Genomic DNA, 21,858 nt, shown 5'->3' with positions numbered 1-21,858 from the left:
TGAAAAGTGTTAAGAAAACTGAATTTTGAAATGAACACAGAAACTTTGATAACCTCGAATTTTACTTTCACGCTAGAACTTAGCTAAAACCTATAATAATTAACATTTTTCTCGGCATACGAATTTCTACGATACAAAATTTTCCCTTAATCAGATATTCTTTAGTTTAAGTTTCTTTATGCTAAATAAAAGTTGCTTTTTCTGATAAAAGTGTTACAAAAGCAAAAAGACAATGAAAGTGCCACACAATGGAGATGATGCAGGTTGATAATACATTGAACAACAACAAGTGTGTGTGTGTGTGTGGGGGTATAGATTACTTTAAAACCTCAGACCAACGCCCAGCTGACGCCAAAGTCACTGAGTTCCCATCAAAATCGATCGAGTGACTAACTTAAGGTTGACATATGCCAACTAAATCGATAAGCGTGCGGCATGCAATCTCACAAAACTGGCGACACTATGCCGGCAGTGCCCCAAAGCAAACTTGGTGTTGTTGTTGGTGGTGGATTTTTAGCGTTGGCGTTCCTGGGATACTTTTCCCAAAAGACGAGACGGTGAGAAGGTGTCGCAATAAAAGTTAGACTGCCCCGGCGCTGATGTAATACCGCAAGACAATTTTGCACGTCATATGGCCCAACAAGAGGACCAGCAACAGCAACAACAATCTCTAAAAGCCGGCTGGCGACTCCTTCTCCCTGTCCCTATCCCTGTCTCTCTATCCCACTCTCTCTTCCTCTGGCTCTGTCTCTCACCTGACATGCGCAGATTTAAAAAAAAACCTTTCCCGGTTACTTGTCTACATTTCAAATATAATTATAAATTTCCTTAAAAAAACACAAAAATAACAAGAAAGAAAGGTAAAGCAATGAGATTTCCTATGAACATAGTGGACGGCATCTTCTCTTCTTCGTTATTCAAATCAGCTGTTTACTCTTTCAAATCATAGTCGACTGGAAGGCGTATTCAATTTTCCTGGGTCTTCCAAATACGAACTACTGTCACGATGTGTCGCCTCGTCGCCGGGTCTGAAAATCGCGCACCCCGGCCGGCCAGCAGCTGTGGGTCTCGGTCGGTCTCTAGCCTACCCAGAGAAGGATTCCCTTGCCCAAAAGCAAAAAATAGAAAAGCAAGCCACAATCCATATGCTATTGATTTTCTGACTGGCTTTCCTTTCTTGGTTTCTACTCAAGCTATCTGCCGCTGCCATTTGCCTTGGTTTCCTTTTGCCTCCTGTTTGTTGTACTTTTTGTTGTTGTTGCTGATTTTTTGTTCTGCCTTTCTTTTCTTTTCTTTTCTTTTTCTCACGCTTTTGGTGTTGAGCGTAATGTAAGTTAATTTATTCTACCAACATTTTTTCATTCCCCTCTTTTTTGTGTTGTTATCCACTTTATGACTTCATATTTTTGTCAGTTTGCGAAATAAAAGAAATGGAAAAACATTGCATGCTTCTAGGAGCAGTTCCTTTTTTCTTTCCTTTTTTTCTTTTTGATATGATAGATGACACTCCAAGGATTTGAGTTAAGCATAGAGGAACAATGAACACAGATGAAGAGTTGTGAAATACTCTTAAATAAATGTTCATTGCTTTGCTTACTTTTGAGTTTAGACATACTTTATTTACATATATTTAAGAATTAATAAAAAATAAGTACTAATGAACTTTCAAATATGTATTATATTAATTTTTTTGGAATTTTTAATATAATGTCATTAATCCTTCTTAAAGCTTGTCCCAAATATAAAACTCCATTCATTCATTTACCATTTCTACCCCTCATAATTCAGACCAAGTCACCCCATTTCTTTTTGCACCCTTCACTTGAAGCCTGCAAGTATGCAATAAAAATCTATTTTGTGTCACACACACAAACCTACTTCAATCACTAAGTTGCCCATAAATCAGACAAATTTTTTTTTTTGGCGTTTCCGTCTCTTTGCGTAAACTGGGCTATGGGGTTAAAATGTGTGACGATAATGGTAAAAATGTTTTAGTAAATTGAATTCACTCACCTTGTCTACCGGCATTGATGGGCACGCTCTGCACAAATTCCAGAATGAGCCAATCATAGGGAAATGCTTTTTATTTGATTCGGAGCCAAATTATTAAAAATACAAATGAAATTTTGTTTTGTTGTATTTAACACGCGCGTTTTTTAATTTTGTTTAGCTTAAATTTTGTATAATTTTTTTATGGCCTTTTTACGTAAAATTTTTTTTTTAGGCGCAACAACTGTATAGACACAAACACAAAATCTATCTTTCTTACTCCCTTTCCCTTTCTCTCTGGCGATTGTCGCTCTCCCTCCTTCGTTCTCTCCCACACACACACACACACACACTGGCTCTCTCGCTCGCTTGCTTCACACGCACACGCACCTGGATAATGCGTAGCTAAAGAAAGTGCGTTTGTATTGTCATAGGCCGAAATTGGATTAGAAAAATTCGTTGTGGAGGGTTTTTTCTTTTGGTTTTTTGTTGGTTTTTATGGCCTGCAGGAAACAGTGAACAGAAAAAGCAGCATTGTTACAAAAGTATTGCATACCAGCAGGCGTACGTAGTTTGTAGTTCTTAGTATAACGATGATCTCATAAAAACACACTCACACCAAGAAACCCACCAAGCAAACACACACTCATACATGAAAAATCATGAAAAATATAAAGGCAAAGTTAATTACAAATTTTGGCAAGTTGTAACAATCTTGTCTTTAGCACTTTTAAATATTTATTCCAATTCTTTAACCCTTTTTTATGATTTAGTTACAATTTTATTTTTATGACTAGCAAATCGATATCTATTTTCCCCGACAGCCGTTTGGTATGCAATACTTTGTGGCCGCCTCTGACAATTTTTTTTTTCCTCTTCTATTTGTTGTTGTTGGTTTTGAACTAATTTGTGGCTTCTTATTGTTGGTTATCGGTTTTCTCTTCTCGCTTTGTTAACCGAAGCGCAACAGTAGTTGGAGCAGTGGGTTAAGTTGCATTTAAACCAAAATTTAACTCTATAGACATTAACGGAGAACACACTTTTGCAAATTTTATGAAAATTGCACTTCTCTGGGCTGGCTGCTTCTGCTGCTACTGCTGCTGCTGCTGATTTGACTTGTGGAAGCTTCAAAATTGTTATTTGGTATTTCTTAACGTTTTCTTTTTACCGCACTCGACGACGTTACGTACACGACTGAAACTGAACTGAACTGAAACCATCAAGAGAAGTGGTTGAAGGGACACAAAAAGCATTTGTTAAGTGAAGCTAAAGCGTCGGCGTTGGAGTTGACGCAGCGCTTGGAAATTGTCTGAGAGAGGGCGGGTTTGACGGTCCGAAGGGGGGCATGGCGTTGGAAATGAGAGAACATATGTTTAAAAGTGCAGTGGCGCAGTTGGAAGCTGTTACTGCATTATAATGCAATATGTCCTCAAAAAACAGAACTTTTTCAAGATAAACCATAAATTATCTAGCAAGCTAAGATATGCATTTTCTGAAATTCATGGCAATAAAATGTCATTTGAATTTTAACACCAACATGTAAAAGTTATCGATAGCTCCGTAACAATGGCAGATGGCAACCCTATAACTATCAGTGGCAACATTGATTCCGGAACCAGCTGACAATTTATGTCGTGTGTTACAAGGTAAACTAGATGTAAGCAATACAAAAGTTAAACTAAGTTATAAATATAATTTAAAGCTAAAAAGTCTGATTATATTTTAATTTAAATCTTAAAAAATGAATTGTAACTTTAATGAGATTGAAGTTAGTTCATTTAACTTCTCTATAGTGGAGCCCTCAGATGTTGCAGCCCTGTGTTTACTCTCATGATTCGCATACGGCGAGCAATTTGCGACCAGGTGATTCCCAATATTCTAATATAATTGAACATTCTGACTTAACATAGCCGTTTCTTTATAGCTACCGCAGCTGAAGAATGTCTACCATGCCCTGGAGGTGCCCTCCAAGAAGCAACAATTACAAAATGCCAGACGACCAACACTGGAGTGGATTATACCCGCCGTTGCGCAACAAGACCGGGAGCAGAATCATGTAGAGCTATTGGATTCATTGAAGAATCAGTACCATGACACAGAGTACATTGAGAATGTCCAGATAGTGCCTAACGCCAGTGGACGCAATGAAGCAAAAGTAGAATTTCAACTGAAACCACAAGTTTTTGTGGAACACTTGTTGAATCCGATAGAGCCCTTGGCGCACCTGCCTTACAAGGAACACATTGTGGTAGAATTCAGTTCACCCAACATAGCCAAACCTTTCCATGTAGGACATTTGCGTTCTACCATTATTGGCAATGTGTTGGCCAATCTGCATCAATATTTGGGTTATTCCACAACAAGACTCAACTATTTGGGTGATTGGGGCACTCAGTTTGGTCTAATGGCTGTTGGTGTTCAATTAAGTAATGTTAGTGATGAAGAAATGAAAGCCTCTCCCATTGCCACTCTGTACAAATCCTACGTAATGGCCAATAAAGCAGCAGCAGACGATCCCACAGTCGCACAACGTGCCAGGGAACTATTTTCCGCCCTGGAAGCTGGCACAGATCAAACAATGGCCAAGCAATGGCATCAGTATCGTCAGTATACCATAGCAGAGCTTAAGGAAGTCTACGAACGTTTGGGAGTGCATTTCGATAGCTATGAATGGGAATCTCAATATTCCCAGAAGCAAATCTCAAAGGTGCTGGAACAATTACGCTCAGCTGGACTGCTTCTTCCAGAGGCAGATGGACGACAGATTGTTGTTGTGGATAATAGACGCATTCCTGTGATTAAAAGTGATGGGTCCACCTTATACCTGGCCCGTGATATTGCTGCCATTTTGGATCGTTACAAGCGATTGGACTTTTCCCGCCTTCTCTATGTCGTTGACAATGGTCAGGCCGATCATTTTAATGCCTTGTTCAAAACGGTAGCAGCTTTGGACCCCAAACTAAGTTTAGAGCATTTAAAACATGTGAAATTTGGTAGAATCCATGGCATGAGCACACGTCAAGGCAAGGCCATATTTCTCAGAGATGTCCTGGATGAGGCTAAAAATGTGATGCGTGAGAAACGCCAGTTAAGTGCAAGTAAGATAATCTACAGAATTTAAGCATTTTTAGACTTAATTTCTTCACTTATTCCATAGCCACCAAAGTGAATAGTTCTTTAGATGATGATCTCGTCTGCGATATCCTAGGCGTCTCTGCTGTTCTAGTTAATGTCCTTAAACAGCGGCGTCAACGAGATCATGAATTTAACTGGCAACAAGCTCTCCAGGTCAATGGTGATACAGGCATCAAATTGCAATACACCCATTGTCGTCTCTACAGTCTTTTGGATAACTTCAAGCACATCTCATTGGAGGAGGTTAAACCAAGCTGGCAACATTTCATTCAGGAACCAATTGAGGCATTGGAAGTAGTCTACGAGTTGGCACGTTTTGAGCAATCCGTGTGGCAATCGAAAGAACAATTGGAAGCCTGTATCCTGGTCAACTACTTATTTGGATTATGGTAACCTATATGGATCTTTAGCTTTTTTCACATATTTTTTTAAAATCTCTTTCCCTATTCCAGCAATGCAACGAGTCGTGCATTGAAACGTTTGCCCATCAAACAGGAGACATGTACGCAAAAACAGACACAACGTCTGCTTCTTTTCCGAGCAGCCAAACAGACATTGAGCAAGGGCATGGAACTATTGGGTCTTAAGCCACTGAATCAAATGTAGCAACCATAAACTATTAGTTAACAAGGGTTTTATTAAAACATTTGCTCCAAAGAATAAAATGCGGCTTCACTTCCAATCATTTTGCATGCCACGTGATCCACATTTAGCGCTTCTTCCACGTGTACTTGCGGCGTGCTCCTTCCTGTCCGAACTTCTTGCGCTCACGTATACGATAATCACGTGTCAATAAGCCGGCTACAATAAAAAACAAAATCAATTAGCAAAACGAAGGAAAGAGAAAAATCAACCGGCATAGACTTACCCAAACGCATGGACTCAATCATTTCTTGATCAACAAAACTGCGCAAACTCATGGCAATGCCCCATCGAATGGCGCCCGACTGACCGGATGGACCACCGCCCTCGACATTGGCCTCTATATCGACTTTGCCCAGCATTTGGCTAAATTGCAGTGGGAAGAGTAGCTATAACATAGACAAAACAAAAACCCGTTAATAGATCAGCCAGAATACATTGTCATTATGTACGTACATATATATATATAGTTTATTGTCTTTATTCTATACTACACTGCGAGAGTATTTCCTGCCAAACAATAGATAATGATAATGCCGATGGCAGCCGAATTCAAATCGTTAGACAAATTAAATGTCCACCAACTGCAGTTTAATTCACGTTACATGGCCCGTCCCGTCGACAATTATACAGAGAACATTGCCTCTGGCATGAGTTGATTTTGTGTGTGGGCGGAGTGTGAAATGTCATTGATGTTGTTTTTGGGGCTGCCAAGCCGAGGTGTGATGTAAATTCAATGTAAGAGATTACATCAAAAGGTAGATAATTGTATAGCCGTAGGCAATGCGCAGCACGCGCGAAATCCGTTAAGCGATTATTTTCCAAAACAATGTGTGGAAAGTAGGCAATATTCCCCCCTTAGAAAACTCGTGACTTACTTACAAGGCAATGTTTAAAATCGAAATGAATGTTCTGTTTTTATTTAATACTTTTTGAAGCTATATGATTAGAGTTTTCGGTTCTTGAACAAAAGGTCTATATAATAGAGCATTGCATAAATAGTACTCTAAACAATCAAAGAAGTTATATACATTTTGTCAACAGATGAAACGAGTGCTCCAATGTTTAATTCCTTTTATTTGTTTGTCAAATGAAAACGAATAGAATAGAGTTCAATTCATAATGAAACAAAGATAAACTCTTACTCGTATTGGAAAAAGATTAGTTCTCGTTTCAATTATTTCCAGTTCTTACTTTAAGTAATTTGACAGGAAGAGTAAAGGCGGTATATATAATTATTGATCTCTCTGAGACTTAATGTTAAATGTATTGTCATTAATTTAATTTTTAATGAAAAACCAAATACTACTCAATATATACCAACCGCAAGCCGGGTTTAAGACTCTTTTGAGTCATTGGCTTCTCACAACTCTTGAATTCAAGACGTAACTCTATTCGTTTTGCGAATACTTTGTTCTATAAACTTGTTCGAACGAGTATAGTGAATTGTGAGACTGTTCAACAACTGAATGACTCGTTTATTCTTTTAATTGTATTTATGCAATACTCTTCTGTATAACATACATTAATGATTAGTAAAGGGAACCTTTCCATTACTCTTTGTATTTAAGTTCGCCTACAATTTTTCTTTATATTTGTCAAATTAACTATTTGTTTTATGTTTATCAAAAGTATATATAAAAGAATTGCATAAAAGTTGTAACTTAAAGTGTCGCAACTCATTTTTAATAAAGTACATACATTTATCTTTTAGTTAGTATGTGTTAAGAGAAACTAAACAGTTTGGAGCTTTGCTTATTATAAGTCCAAAATGTTTGCCTATACACAAACAATAGAATGTAGGTTACTAGGGAAATCTTAAATTAAGGCAACCATAACTGAAGGGAATTAATAAACTGTTTCCAGAACGAAAGTCCTCCTCCACCTTTACATGCATTTACTATGAATTACGCAAATTTTTTTGTGCAATTTGGTGTACAATTACCAATTGATTACCTAAAACCCATTCAACTAGCTAGCTAAAACCGGTGCTAATTTATGATCAATTGAAATTTTTCTTCCTGTTTGCCAAAAACTTGTTATTACTGGAATAAACGAAAAAAGCTTTCGATGTAAAAAACAGAAGAAGTTGAATGAGTTGAAAAACAACAAGAAAAAAACCTAAATAAATAATAATAGAATTATGCATATTTAATAACCAATAACAAGCGCCAGTTCCAAAGTCTAAGCGAAGTGGGATATTCCATAGCAAAACAAAAACGAGAGATTCGCTTTTTTTTTTGGTCAATATGCGTGGGAAATCAGTCGACCAAGTCAACGAGCTGGAACTATAATAAAAAGGCTGGGGGAACGCCTCCCCAATGGTCTATATGGCAGAGTACAATAAACATTATGATTAAAAAACAATAAACAATAAAAAACATTTTTTTTGGCAAAAAAGAACCAATCCAATTTGACAACAAACAATAAATCATTGTGCGTTTCGTTAGAGAGAAGAGAGGCAAGATGTATGTGTAGGTTGATGGGGAAGGGAGGAAGTGATGGAGGGGGTATTATGTATGTTTTGTATGTAATTTGTTTAAACAAAATAGCCAGATGACTTCACACACGACAAAAAGGTTTATAGCACAATACAATGAAGAACAAGATTTTTAAATTAATGATAAAGCACAGCAAAATAAGAAATAAAACTTTTCTAAATGAAGTTATAAAAGCCGACTTGGTATACTCTAAAAAAAAAAAAACTTGGAAGGAAAAACTATTTAAAAAGTTTTCCATTGAATTACAAGTTAAATTGGGCAATTTATATTCAATTATCTAGACCCTTTTTTAAATTATAATCGTATAGGCCGATTAACTAAGAGTTTTTCTATCAAATTTTTAATATTAAATTGTTTACTTATTTAAAGGGTATAAATAATAGCTTAACTGAAGAAGCCTTAGCGGAATATTTCGCGGCTAAAACACAACGAATTTGAAACTGGTTCTGAACCCAAGAGTTAATGACTTCTCCATATGATGGCAATGCTAACTTGACAAACTATTGACACAGAAACTGCAGAGGATCGAGAATTGATATATATGTATATTTCCCGTCTCATCATTTCTGATGACGACAGAAGAAAAAGTTTAAAAATCAACATGCATTTGGCACCGGCTGGGTAAGTAGCTTTTGAGAAAATTCGCGGCACATTTTTGATTATGATTTAAACGAATTTTATAGTTTGACACCATCCAACGCAACCAGCAACAACAACAGCAACAAGAGCAGAGCAATAGCAACACAAAGATGTCTCGTCAGAATAACTGTAAATAGCATATATATAATATATGTATGTATATCTATATGGAGGTTATATAGTATATATACTAAAGTGTAGTCAGCCCAGGCAGTCAGCCATTCATTGGCGCGTTCTCCGGTGCTTACTTAGTTTTTTACGGATTATCATTTCGGCGCAGTTCTTTTTATCAGTCGATCAAACACCGTTTGTGCGCGCTCTTCAAGTGACGGATAAAATATATTATTACTCACACCGCAAACGAACTAATACTTAAAGAAAGGAAAACAATATTCAACGAAAATGTTGCTGCGATTCCTGAGACGTCGGCATTGGGTTTGCCATTAACAGGAAAACTACAAAAAGTAAAGTGAATATTTGCCAACCCAAATAAGTTTGCAAAGGATAACTTGAGTTAGTAGTTGAACAAATTGAGGAGCAATCAAGGACTTTTATCACAATTTTATTGGTTGAAAACGGCAAATTCCAACAGGATAAACACAAGTGTTATATGTGGCATTATCTCGAAAGATTCTTTAGCTAAAGGCTTGGCTCAAAGTCTGAGAAATTTAAAACCTTGAATAAATTTATTTAAATGCCTATTGGAATAGGTTTTTTTTATAAGTATTATTAGTAGGTATTAGAAATTTTAAACTAAAATGGAAAATAAGAAGAATAAACGGGAATAATGATCTAAAAATTATAAGAAAAAACATTAGGTTAGATTATTTATTTCGTCGTGAAGCAATACTTAAAGAATATTACTTTGGGGCTATTTCAAAATATGAATTGACGAAAAATTTAAGTTCTTTTCCTGAATTTAAATTGATTGTCAAATTTTCACCCATTGATAGGTATTTCTTTGATATGATTTTTTACAACTATGAATAAATTCATTAAGGACATAAACGAATCTAGAAAATACTATTGTGGAGAGTGCGTTTGAAAATCCAAATTTTAGGCTTAATAATTTTATGAGTAAACGATTAATCGAATTTGCACAACAGCTTCGAAAAGTCACTAGGAAAAACTTATTAAACTAATGCTAGCATACTCCCAAAATGTTCCCCTAGAGCCATTCATGTCAATTACATTCTTTAAAATGGATCACAATTGTCTATAAAGACCTTTTTCCCAGTTAAAGTCGCCAATTGAATCTAATCTTACTTCAAAGGATTCTTAAAAATAACACCAAATTCTTCAGTTTTAGCTCTTGGTCCACTTTAAGATTTGAATCGAATCACTATAAAAATGGATTTTTTCAATACATTCAGGGTAATTTATACAAAGTTAAAGTAGAAGAAATAGAATAGCTTCCTGATGGATTAAAGATTTCATTTCATTGATTGAACAACATTCTAATAGAGTGATAACAACAACAAATGCTAATGAAATATTAAATTCACTTACAACAATAAGAATAAAAAGAACTGCAAGCAATGAAATCTGCAGCTAGTCTATCTCTTTCTTTCTCTGCATGTCTCATGAATAACAACAATTGAGATTTGTTTACTTAACGAACATTTTTCTTTTTTTTTCTGGTTGCTTCTTTGCCATTTGTTTGCTTTTTAACTGGGGGCTTGCATTATCCTTTAATTTGTGAAAATTCAATTACATCGGTCAGATATATGGGATACATCCAAATACATATATCTTTATCAAAAGCTGAACAACTGTACAACGTAGTGTGTGCGCGTTCTCAGGTTCAAGGGCACCGAACAAAACACCGAACTCACCGCCGAATGCGTTCACATAATATAGAGATAGATAGAGAGATGGAGACAAAGAGAGAGAGAAATCGAGAGGTGTGTACTATATGTTTAATAGTAGTATCTTTTGCTTGTGGAATGACGATTGTAGGCCACAAAAGTGTGAGCAAACGAAGAAAAAGAAAATACAAATTCAAATTGATTTCAATTATAATTGAATCAACTCGCCAGCAGCAGCAAACGAGAAAGTAACGAGGCAAACGAACGCTCTGAAAACGTTGCAGGGTTGCCACAGGTTGATGAGGCGCAGTTTATTCATTTCTCTTCTCACTCCCACTGTCGCTTACACGATCTCCATCTTTCAAAATGGCCGACATACGGCTTACGGTAAATTTACAAATGGCGCTTCCGGACCGACAGTCGCTTCAGTTTGCAATTAAATCAATCCAACAACAAAAAAAATACCCAAAAAAAACGCGTGCCGTTTGCCTCTTTTTTTATTTTTAGATACTTTTTGTTGATTATTCTTTTTGTGGTCTATTTTATTCATGCGAAAATTACTGTATATATTTACAATGCTTTTAACAATTTCAAATAGCAAGTAAGGAAAATATTTACTTTTCCTTTTCCTTTTAGCGTTTCTTGGACTAGAAAGTTGTCTCGAGTTGCAGATAGTGAATTAATCTATTTTTAGCATTTTTGTTTCACTGAATTGAAAATGAATCGAGACATTTATGAGTATATATCATCATTTCAATCATTTCGATATGATTTTGTGTCAATTCACAGTGTGCTAAAGTAGCAACCGATTCATAATCACACACGGGGGCGTTTTAAATAAATATTTGTTTATTGTGTTAGCAACTTTATGCTTTTTTTTCGAAAAGGCAAAACGGGTTTCTATACCCTTGCCATGGGGAGTATTTCAATTTTGGAGAGCAACAGTAACAAAATAAATAGAAGAATTCAATTGATCTAATAACAGAGTGATTTGTCTTCAAAAGATCCATATTATAAAAATATCTTTTTTTACATAATAGAAAATAAAGATGTCAAGAGATCAATAAATGTCAAAATGCAATAAAAATTTATTATAAACTTAATAAATTAAATAGAGTATAAAAAGTTCGACTAACTTTAGTTACAGTAAGCCTAGCTCCATGGTCTTTGACTACGCAAAGAATTCGATTTGATTAATTTGCCACTTGAGTAGAGTTTCATTTGGCTGTTGCCTTGTTTATCAACAGATTTTTGGCTAATAAGTCAAGAGATTTTTATTTTGGAATTTTATCTTTTTTTCTCTCTCTTTCTTTGATTCTGTCTCTCTTTCTCTGTCGCTTGTCTGTCTTGTTTCCAGGCAAACATAAGTTGTATTTTTTTTCGTCTCTGTGACTTTAGCTTTTTTTTGCTTCTGCTGTAAAAATTTAAATTTTGTTTGTGTTTATGTTTATTTAGCCAACAGGTCGTTGGATTCCCAGAATTATTTGTTGTGCTAGCCAAAGTCTGGCGAGTAGCAAAAAACTTTCAACAGCAAAAAAAGACAACAACAAAACATTATAATAATAAACTCAATAATTGGAATCTAAACAAGCTTAATGCTTAGTTGAATAATTGAACTAATCGCCAAGTGCAAATTGCACATGAAACCTGTAAACCGGAACCCAAAATTGAAAGACACTTAAACTAACAATTTTTGTATTCAATTTACTGAATTTGAGATCGAGAAATTCTCGGAATACTTAAGAATAGAAAGAAATGGAGAGTAAGTGTATCAAGATTGTAATGTAATTTCAAGACAGAAGAGATGGAAAATTATTAAACCATAATATTTAAAAGGATACTATCTTTTCTACTAATGGGAACAGATTTTTACAGTTAAAAATAAACTTCACTTCTATGGATATTATTACTCTGGCTTAAAACAATTGTAAAATCTAATTATCAACACTTTGTTACTAGAAAAAGTGAACTCTACGTTAAGTTTATTGAACTATCAAAACTACTTTTAGTTAATGACATTAGTAACAGTCAACTTCAATTCAAAACAGGGTCAAGAGCCATGGAAAATCATTTACAACCACAATATTTACATATTTATTTACAGCTTTTAAGAGAAATCTAATAATTTCTAAGAGAATTAAGCAAAATAAATTTAAATAAGTAGAAGAACTATATTATGTAATTAAATACTTTTAGCTTCTGCCTATTTGTTTTTTTTTAATTACAAACAAAAATGTATATTAAAGCAAACAGGAAGTTTAATTAAGGTCGCAAAAGTTTATATAGACATAAAGTTCTACGACTATAGAGAAGATATTTAAGTCTCTCTTTCTGATGCTCTAGAGAGAGAGGTTTAATAAAATGCAAATTATAAAAAATTAAGACATTAAAAAGGAAGAACATTTAATTGTTATAAAACAATTTTTTATATTAACTATAATTCTCAGAAATCTTAAGGAGATGGCAAAAGTTACTTTTCTTGATAACTCTTATTTCCAATAATGATTTCTTGGCCATATTTATCAATAAGCCTTCTTCAGTGCTCTACAAACACAAGGTGGAATGCAATGACGGTCAAGCATTCGTCTTGGTTTAAATTAAACAAAATCAGGCAAGAATAAGGAAAAGAAAATGTAAATATAGTCGAAGCAAATATATCAGAGACATGGAAGACATTAGGAGATATTTAGAACCCTTTTGAAAACATTTTCTAGTGACGCTTCTGTGTTCCGCTTTGAATTTATATGGAAACAGGTAGCACTATAAGATAAATCCCTGATAATATAGTAAACAGCTGACTAAACGTGTCTGTGTGTGTGTGTCGTCTAGAAGAATGATGAAGATTGTCTTATCGCTGCGTCAAGTGGCAGTTCGAGCTGATTAGTTAGATAACTGAACTGAAGTCGCTGTGTGATTGCCGCATTCACAAATCCATGGACCAAAGAGGCAAAAAGTGACGCAAAAGTTAATATTTGTTTTCATCATTTATTTATTTATTTGTTTGTTCTGTGCTTTTTTTTTTTTTTTGTTTGTTAATTTTTCTTGGTTTTGCGTGGATTTGGACTTGAAACGAAAGTAAAATAATAATCAGTTGACCATATTAGCTCGGGTGAAACGCTTAGCAGATGATCCATTAATTGAAAGTTGAAATAAAAATACAATATTCCTTGTCCCATTGCAGAAACAAATAAAGTTGCCAAACAAAGTTGGGCTATAAATTTTTCAATCATTTAGTATTGGAAAGTTTGTTTAATTTTTTGCGTGCGATTAACTAGTAAGCCAGCCAGCAAACCAGCCGAGCCAAAAGCAAGTGCTTTAAAAAATGCAGCGCGCATTTTTGCGCGTTTTAATTGCAACCTGCAAAAAAAACCAAAAAAAAAAAGACCAAGCATCGTCTGAGCCGTCAACTATATACATATATTGGCAATACCAACAACCATGGAGAATCTTGGCTATAAGGAGGGCAGCACAAAACCGCGTCGCATGACACGTTCCATCAGTGTCGTTACCAAGACCGAAGTGGAACAGCCGCTCAATGAGAATAATGCAAATAACCGGTAAGTGCCAGTTGCAGTTTTTTCTCCCTCTCTCTCTCTCTTTCTCTTTCTCTGCAGCAGTTTTCTTCACTTTATTTGTTTATTTTTACATTCTTTTTTTGTTGTTTCTTTCACTGCCATGAATCGCAATGCATCGCATTGTGTTTTGTTGGTGTAATTTAGAGATATCACCGAAAATATTATCAAAAAAGGTAGCCAACGCATTCTCATTGTGGGTGTATGTATGACTGACAAACCACCAACCAAAACAAAAAAAACAAAGACATAAATCGGGGCAAATAATAATAATAACACTCAGATATCTAAACGGGAAGTAACTCCATTTCATTAAAGCCCATAACAAAATTTGGTCAATTGACTCTTTTTTTAAACAGCTTCAACTACAACTCAATTAAATAATTTTAATATTTTTAAAACCTTGACTTTTTGTGACATAACAAGTTCATGGTTTATAATTATTTTTAACTTAAAGTGACATTGGCTTTACAAAAATATTTATAAAATCTAGTTAAAAACCGATTAATGCCAGTAAATACTGGAAATCTTTATAAAATCTCAAAAATAAACTAAAGGACTTAACTAAAAATCTTGCAAATTAAGCTCAACTTGTTTTTGGCCATTTTTTTGGTCGTCAAACTTTATTTAAAAATTTATATCTAAAAATTTGTATATAAGAATGCTAATGAAAAGTTTAAAATAACAAAAGAAGTGAGTGACATATTTAACATCTGATTTGCTATAAATTTTGGCAAGCAATGCTAATTATTTAAAGGTCCAATCGAGGAAAATGTTTCGAAATTTTTTAGATTAGTTAGAGAAAGGAGAATTTGGAGAACTTATATCATATATATAACTATATCATCCGATAAATCATTTTCAATGATTTCGAGAGTAAGGAACTACAGTAAAAGAAATCTATTAGATAAGTATGTGAGATAGAGAAATTAAATATGGAATACAATTCATGTAGAATAAAAAGTTTAAGAGTTAAAGAACATAAATTTGTTTGCAACTTCTTCAAATCTAAGCATAAGTTAGTAATTGAATACCTTAATCAATTAATCTTTTCACGAATCTCATTAAGGCTTTAATCATTTGTAAATCCAATAATAAAAACGTTTATTAAACATTTAAAACAAAGTAAAATAGTACAAATCTGGAGATGAAGAGAAATTTCTAGGCTCTTTTTGCATTATGGCCACTTTCCCAATGCCCTCAAGGACAAGAAAAAAAGAGAATTCAGTTGGCAAAATCATGATTAAAGTGAAAGCATTTTCTATATATGTAGGATCGTAAGAAATCTGGCAAGAAACTTCAAGTGTAAACAGGCTTGCGGCTGGTACTTGGTACTTGGAATGTGGCCAAGTGTCTCTGTCTAGATGAAACTCTATCTCCACACCCACACATTTTCACAGAGCCGTGTGACTTTTTGGCCAAAATAAACTCTTCCACCATAAAATCTCTCTCTCTCTCTCTCTTTTGTGTCTCTTTTACCTGATTTTTGTCTCCCGTAGCTCACACAAAATCTCGATTGGCGACTCGAAAAAAAAAAACCAAACCAAACCAGTGCTTACGGTTTTTCATCAGCCAAAAACTTAACAGAGACCTCTCAGTCGGTTTTGAAACAACAATGCAGGCGGACGCGTTGATCGCTAGCTGAAAAACGCGTTCGAAGTGATCGTCGTCGGTTTAAGTCAAACTAACTAACTAGAATAGACAAAAAGCTATACAGAGAATACAAATACAAAACGGAAGTGAAAAATTCGCGTTTTTTCACACAACATTTTTGCATTTTCCGCCCGTTAGACACAAATTGTTGAAAGCCAAACAAAAAAGCAACAACAACAACAACAAAACCCCACAAAAGGGGCATCCATTGTAAGCCACTTTGGCCCCGTTGTCTCGGTCTGGGTCACCACTGAATCCAGTCGTTGTCAGTCAGTCAGTCAGCCAGTCAGTCAGTCAGCTAGTCACTGAATCTGTCAGTCAAATGTATTTTGGAAATGAAATTAGAAATTGAAAACAGCTCATTGGCGAATTGGCATCATCCGTGGATATGGCTGCAAACTGTGTATGTACCTCTAACCTCTATCTCTGCCTCTGCCTCTAGCTTAAACAATGTGGGAATCTCTATCTCTCTTTCTTTAAAGTGATCAACAATAGATAGTTAGTTAGTTAGATAGATAGATAGACCTCATCATGAAAGGGGACCTCATTCAGGGAGCGAGTTATGCAACGATAATGACGACTCTTCTCACATCAAGTGCATAAGCCTCAGGGACAAGTTTGTGGGCAATTATGCAAAGATTTCTGATCTCGGATTTGATTTGATCCATTCCATTAGTCATTGAGTGCGGGTTCGCGAAGGAACCAAGTGCCGTCTAAAAACGAAATGTATTAACCAGCTTTACATAACTCTCAAATTAATAATATGAAAAAAAAAACCTTCTTTAATTTATTCATGCTTTAAATTCGAGACGCCGTTCGAACTATATTTTATATTCAGTGTCATTTAAGCAATAAAACCTTTGCGAGCCGAGACTGAGCGAAACTTGGCCAAGTTGGTGAAAATTTTTGTGATACGTAAAGCTTCTACATTAATTTAAGTGTGAGAGAGGGAGAATAGAACCTAAAGTTGTAACTGATTAATGATTCATAAATGATGAAGTGACAAAGTAATTCAAAGGGCATTGTTTTTTGTTTCTTTTTTGTTTTGCAGTTTCAAATCGATTCCACCCAATCTGATGGTGCGATGGCGCAACACAACTGACGCCATGATCGAAGCCCAGTATCCGACAGCTGGTGAATTCGAATACATGGAGTGTGGTCCATCACCGCCGGCGGAAAGTGCGCCGAGCATGTACGATAGCTTCGAGGAGCCGACCAGTGAGCTAAGCGTACAAATATGCAATGATACGCTACGTATTAGCCTTATAGATCAGATGAAAAGTTCTGCTGGCCGTGTCCGTTTCTTTGAGGATATCGAACAGGGCAATGTGATAGCTGAGAATACGAAAACACACTTTGAGTCGGCCTCGAAACTGGAGAAGAATCTCAGTTATTTGTGGTCAGCATTTTTGAAACGTTGGGATCTAATCGAAAGTTTGCTGGACGCAGGAGCCGATCTAAGCTTTTGTGATCAAAATGGTATATCAGCTCTGCATTTGGGTGCATTCAGCGGTTGTCTGGCCACATTGGGTTTGCTGGTGGCCAAGGGATTGAATGTGAATCTACAATCGAAATGTTATACACCATTGCATTGTGCGGCCTTTGGCAATGCCTCGGAGGCGGCCAAATTTCTAATCAATAATGGTGCCGACATCACAAAGGATACTAATAAACCAAATTGTGAGGAGAGTTTACTCCATTGTGCTGTCCGTTCGAATGCTTTGGAATGTCTGCAGATTTTCATTAGCGAAGGAGCAGATGTGAATTCATTAAAGCCAAATGGCACAAATGCCATACACTTGGCCGCCGACTTGGGTAATATTCAGTGCCTGGAGACATTACTCAATGCCCCGGGAGCTGATGCCAATGTCCGTATTTGCATACGTGAAAAGGAGTCGACAGCTCTGCATTTGGCTGCCGATGAGGGCAATGTTGAGTGTGTGGATCTATTGTTGTCCAAGGGAGCCGATGCCAAATTGAAGAATCATCGAGGTTTCACTCCATTGCATTTGGCAGCTCGCACCTCCAGTCTGGAGTGTGTAGAGTCTTTGCTACGGAATGGCAATGCAGATGCCAATGCCGAGGATTTCGATCATCGTACACCGCTTCATGCGGCAGTGGGTAAATCGGAGAATGCCTATGACATAATGGAGACACTTATTCAATGGGGTGCCAATGTGAATCATAAGGACATCTATGGATTCACAGCACTCCATTTGGCCGCTCTGGATGGCTTGGTGCAGTGTGTGGAAATGTTGATATTCCATGGAGCTGATGTAACAACCAAATCGAAGAAGGGCACCTCAGCCTTAAATGTCATCACACGCAAGACACCCGCTTCGGTGGCCATGATTAGACAGAAATTGGATGCAGCCATCACATTGCATCACTCACAGGTGAGTTCGGGTCGGGGAGATTAGTTCATTTTGTGATGACTTTAAACATAACTTTATCTTTCTTAAGGATCCTGTTAATCGTGAAGTGGAATTGGAGTTGGATTTTCGTCAACTTTTGCAGCATTGTCATCCACGGGAAATAAGCTATCTGAATACATTTGTGGATGAGGGGCAAAAGGAGATATTAGAGCATCCGCTATGCTCTTCCTTTCTCTACATCAAATGGGGCAAAATACGTAAATACTATATTGGACGTTTGATCTTCTGCTTCAGTTTTGTCCTCTTCCTAACGCTCTATGTGCTGACGGCACTGGCACACAATTGTTACAATGGCAGCAAGGATGATAATACAACGATTCAGGCACAGGAATTGTGCCAAAAGCAATCCATATTGGGTGATATGTTGCGCAACAATCCATTTGTCATGGAAATGCAATGGTGGGTCCTGGTGGCCATCACCATTGTGGAGATATTTCGAAAATTGTATGGCATCACGGGATATTCATCATTTCGACATTATGTGACGCAAGTGGAGAACATTATGGAATGGTTTGTGATCACCAGTGTCTTTGTCATATCGTATATATATACGAAACAGACATACACATTCCAGAATCATATTGGAGCCTTTGCCGTACTCTTGGGCTGGACGAATTTGATGTTAATGATCGGTCAGTTGCCAGTGTTTGATGTCTATGTGGCCATGTATACACGGGTGCAAGGAGAATTTGCCAAACTCTTTATGGCTTATTCGTGTATGCTGATCGGTTTTACCATTAGTTTTTGTGTCATATTTCCATCGTCGTCATCGTTTGCCAATCCCTTTATGGGTTTCATTACGGTCTTGGTCATGATGATTGGGGAACAGGATTTATCACTTCTTATTAACGATCCAGATGGTAAAGATCCACCGTTTTTACTGGAGGTCAGCGCACAGATAACATTTGTGTTGTTTTTGCTATTTGTCACCATAATTCTAATGAACTTACTCGTGGGCATTGCTGTCCATGATATCCAGGGGCTAAAGAAGACAGCTGGCCTGTCCAAGCTGGTGCGTCAAACGAAGCTAATTAGTTATATTGAATCTGCCCTATTCAATGGTTATCTGCCCACTTGGTTGCGTAATCTCCTACACTATACGGCACTTGTATCGCCGCAAGCCTATCGTGTGGTCCTATGCGTTAAGCCCCTCAATCCCAGCGAGAAACGTTTGCCACGCGACATCCTAATGAAGGCTTATGAAGTGGGCAAAATGCGTAAACATTTCGGTCACACAGTCAGCTCGAAAGATCCGGCTGAGAATTATCTATCGTATAAGAATAAGTATAATAATAATAATGGCTGTGCCACTACGGCTTATGTTCTACCCGATCCTGATCCCGAGGCAGCGCAATTCACCACACTGACCACCAAGATCGACGATAATGCCGATCGCATAGAGTTCCTCACCCAGGAAATTCAGGAACTGAAGCAGGCTTTAATATCGCAACAGCAGCAGGCTAGCAAAGTGATTGATAAATTATTAATAGTAATTTCCAATCAACAGAAGCACAATTTGCGCAAATAGTGGCCAAAAATTATAGCATTTAGTTTAGCAATTGATATTATACTATACATGATCATTCGATCATAGTTTTTAGATCACAAGTTATATATCTTGTAAGTGTGAAAATGGAAAATATTGTTGATATTATACAAAGTAGCAGCGAGTTGTAGTTAACATATACACAAAAACAAAAAGAAACATTTTGATAATGAAGCGCAAGGCGCCCTATTCAGATACTATATATATATATAGCCATATGCATACACCATACTATTATTATAAATATACCTAAAACTATTATCTATAACTTAGTCAATTAGTTACATTAGAGGCGAAGCAGTTGGCAGGTTTGTTTTGTGGCTGGTTTTAGGCTGTGTCTTTGTTGAGAAGAGTTATTAATTTTAAAGAGATTTATATATTGATTAATAAAAAAACAAAAAAAAAATACACACACAAAAATATATTTTTTAAATCGGACAATTTGCCTTGAGTAAGTAAAACTCAATCTATGCAGTCTATAGATATATACTAACCAAATTTCTGAAGCTGATATCCCTATAATAATTGCCTACGTGTTCCTAACTCATTTTCTAGAAAACACCTCAAATAAATCCTCTCAAAAGCAAAAGAAAATCTGGACTCACCTGTTCTCTGCATTTTTCCTCGGGAAAGTAAAAGATGTCCTGACCATTAATGCTGATTTTGCCTGTACCTGGCATACGTACAGTGACATCTGCTCTTGCCGTTTTACGCAAACACTCGTATGTGGTTATATATTGACGTCCCTGCTCATCAATTCGTGGTTTTGGTATTTCCAATTGTTTCGATTGATCCATTAAGGGTTTCAAAAAGCGTTCAATAAACTCTTTACTTTTATAGGCATATGGTAAGGCGATTAAACGTTCCATACTGTTAACGAAATTCGAGTACTCAATGTCGGCAATACTTTCCACAAGCAATAATTCCAATTGATCTTTTGGCATAAGCTGAAAGCCAGTAGTATCACTGTAAGTACAGAAAAGTTAGGTAAAGAACACTCTTATATAAGCACATAATAATGACAACATACAGTTTCTGATTCTCATCGGGTGTATTGCCACGACGTAGTAGGCGTTCTTCTAGTTCGTGAATCTTATTCGTTTCCTGAACTATATCCTGTAAATAAGTAAAGGATTACTTAAAATTCATAAAATTAATCAATTGATTAATTAATTACGTGAAGTAGTTGAAAGAAATTTGGGTTTCCCGTGTAGAACATGCTGTGAAAGGGACGACCTGTCTCATCAAATTCGGCTGCCTTGCGGGCTGGGAAGACCTCATCTGGACTTTTCATGGCTGGGCGGGCTTTCTTATCAAACAGGCCAGAGGGAAACAAATATTCGATGGCTTCCTAAAAAGGCGCGCAAAATTATGACAATTAATTCGCAATGATTTTTATGTGCTCCAACTCACATCGATATCTTGCTGTGTGAATGTCTCTGGATCGGCGCCCATCATGTTGGCCAAATGACGTTTGCCAATTTGAAATTCCAAGTGCTGCGTCTTCATGAACTCATCGTGTTCATTGGCACGCTTTAGATAGGCTTTCATTGCTTTGCTGACCTTTTGTTTTTGTACGGCAGCCGGCGAAGCCTGAACAGTCACCTCGGTTGCATATGGAGCGACCTGTAATGAGAAGGTTATGCAAACATGATGAAAAGAATGATCAGGAATTTACTATTAGAAAGGAACCACAAGAAGTTTTCGATGACTTACCGTTTGCTGTGTGGGCGTGGCACCTGTTTTACATACATTTTGCAAAACACTTCTGTTAGTTTTAACTAAATTTAAACCAAAAACACGGAGAGCCATAATTTCGGTGCGGCTAGAATAAAAACAGCTGTTTACAATTTAACAGTGTTGGAAAATGCAACCAATGTGTTATCAGTGCTGTGAAGAAAACTATCGATAGGAAATATGTTGTCTCTGAGTGATCGA

At 36.4% G+C, this 21,858-nt stretch overlaps 4 protein-coding genes across 5 annotated transcripts in view; 2 read left to right on the top strand and 2 right to left on the bottom strand.

The window, feature by feature from the left end:
• LOC6648031 (mediator of RNA polymerase II transcription subunit 15) overlaps positions 1-2,111 on the bottom strand; it is a 34,361-nt gene extending 32,250 nt beyond the window's left edge. The window contains 1 exon segment of the mRNA XM_023178721.2: positions 2,014-2,111. Within this exon segment, the coding sequence (XP_023034489.1) occupies positions 2,014-2,070 (57 nt within the window). The 5' untranslated portion in view covers positions 2,071-2,111.
• Positions 2,112-3,583: 1,472 nt separating this feature from the next.
• LOC6648032 (probable arginine--tRNA ligase, mitochondrial) lies at positions 3,584-6,225 on the top strand. Its single transcript, XM_002070357.3, has 5 exons — positions 3,584-3,635; positions 3,783-3,852; positions 3,914-5,087; positions 5,147-5,513; positions 5,577-6,225. The coding sequence occupies exons 1-5, from the start codon at positions 3,619-3,621 to the stop codon at positions 5,728-5,730; spliced, it is 1,782 nt and encodes a 593-aa protein (XP_002070393.2). The 5' UTR covers positions 3,584-3,618; the 3' UTR covers positions 5,731-6,225.
• Positions 5,742-21,780, bottom strand: LOC6648033 (28S ribosomal protein S9, mitochondrial). The gene is made up of 7 exons (XM_002070358.4): positions 21,637-21,780; positions 21,334-21,546; positions 21,098-21,271; positions 20,951-21,036; positions 20,526-20,886; positions 5,993-6,155; positions 5,742-5,925 (listed from the first exon to the last, which is right to left on the bottom strand). The coding sequence occupies exons 1-7, from the start codon at positions 21,730-21,732 to the stop codon at positions 5,834-5,836; spliced, it is 1,185 nt and encodes a 394-aa protein (XP_002070394.1). The 5' UTR covers positions 21,733-21,780; the 3' UTR covers positions 5,742-5,833.
• Positions 9,180-20,310, top strand: LOC6648034 (transient receptor potential channel pyrexia). Of its 2 annotated transcripts, XM_002070359.4 has the most exons (4): positions 9,180-9,370; positions 13,896-14,271; positions 16,991-18,335; positions 18,403-20,310. In XM_002070359.4, exons 2-4 carry the CDS (start codon positions 14,153-14,155, stop codon positions 19,900-19,902), a joined length of 2,964 nt encoding a protein of 987 aa, XP_002070395.1. In that variant the 5' UTR covers positions 9,180-9,370; positions 13,896-14,152; the 3' UTR covers positions 19,903-20,310. The 2 variants fall into 2 exon arrangements, with proteins under 2 accessions (XP_002070395.1, XP_023034645.1); XM_023178877.2 differs by lacking the exons at positions 9,180-9,370; positions 13,896-14,271 and adding an exon at positions 15,918-16,342.
• Positions 21,781-21,858: the final 78 nt, after the last annotated feature.

Source organism: Drosophila willistoni, chromosome 3R (assembly GCF_018902025.1).
Source record: "Drosophila willistoni isolate 14030-0811.24 chromosome 3R, UCI_dwil_1.1, whole genome shotgun sequence".
NCBI lineage: Eukaryota > Metazoa > Arthropoda > Insecta > Diptera > Drosophilidae > Drosophila > Drosophila willistoni.
This window is presented reverse-complemented; position numbering and strand designations above follow the sequence as displayed.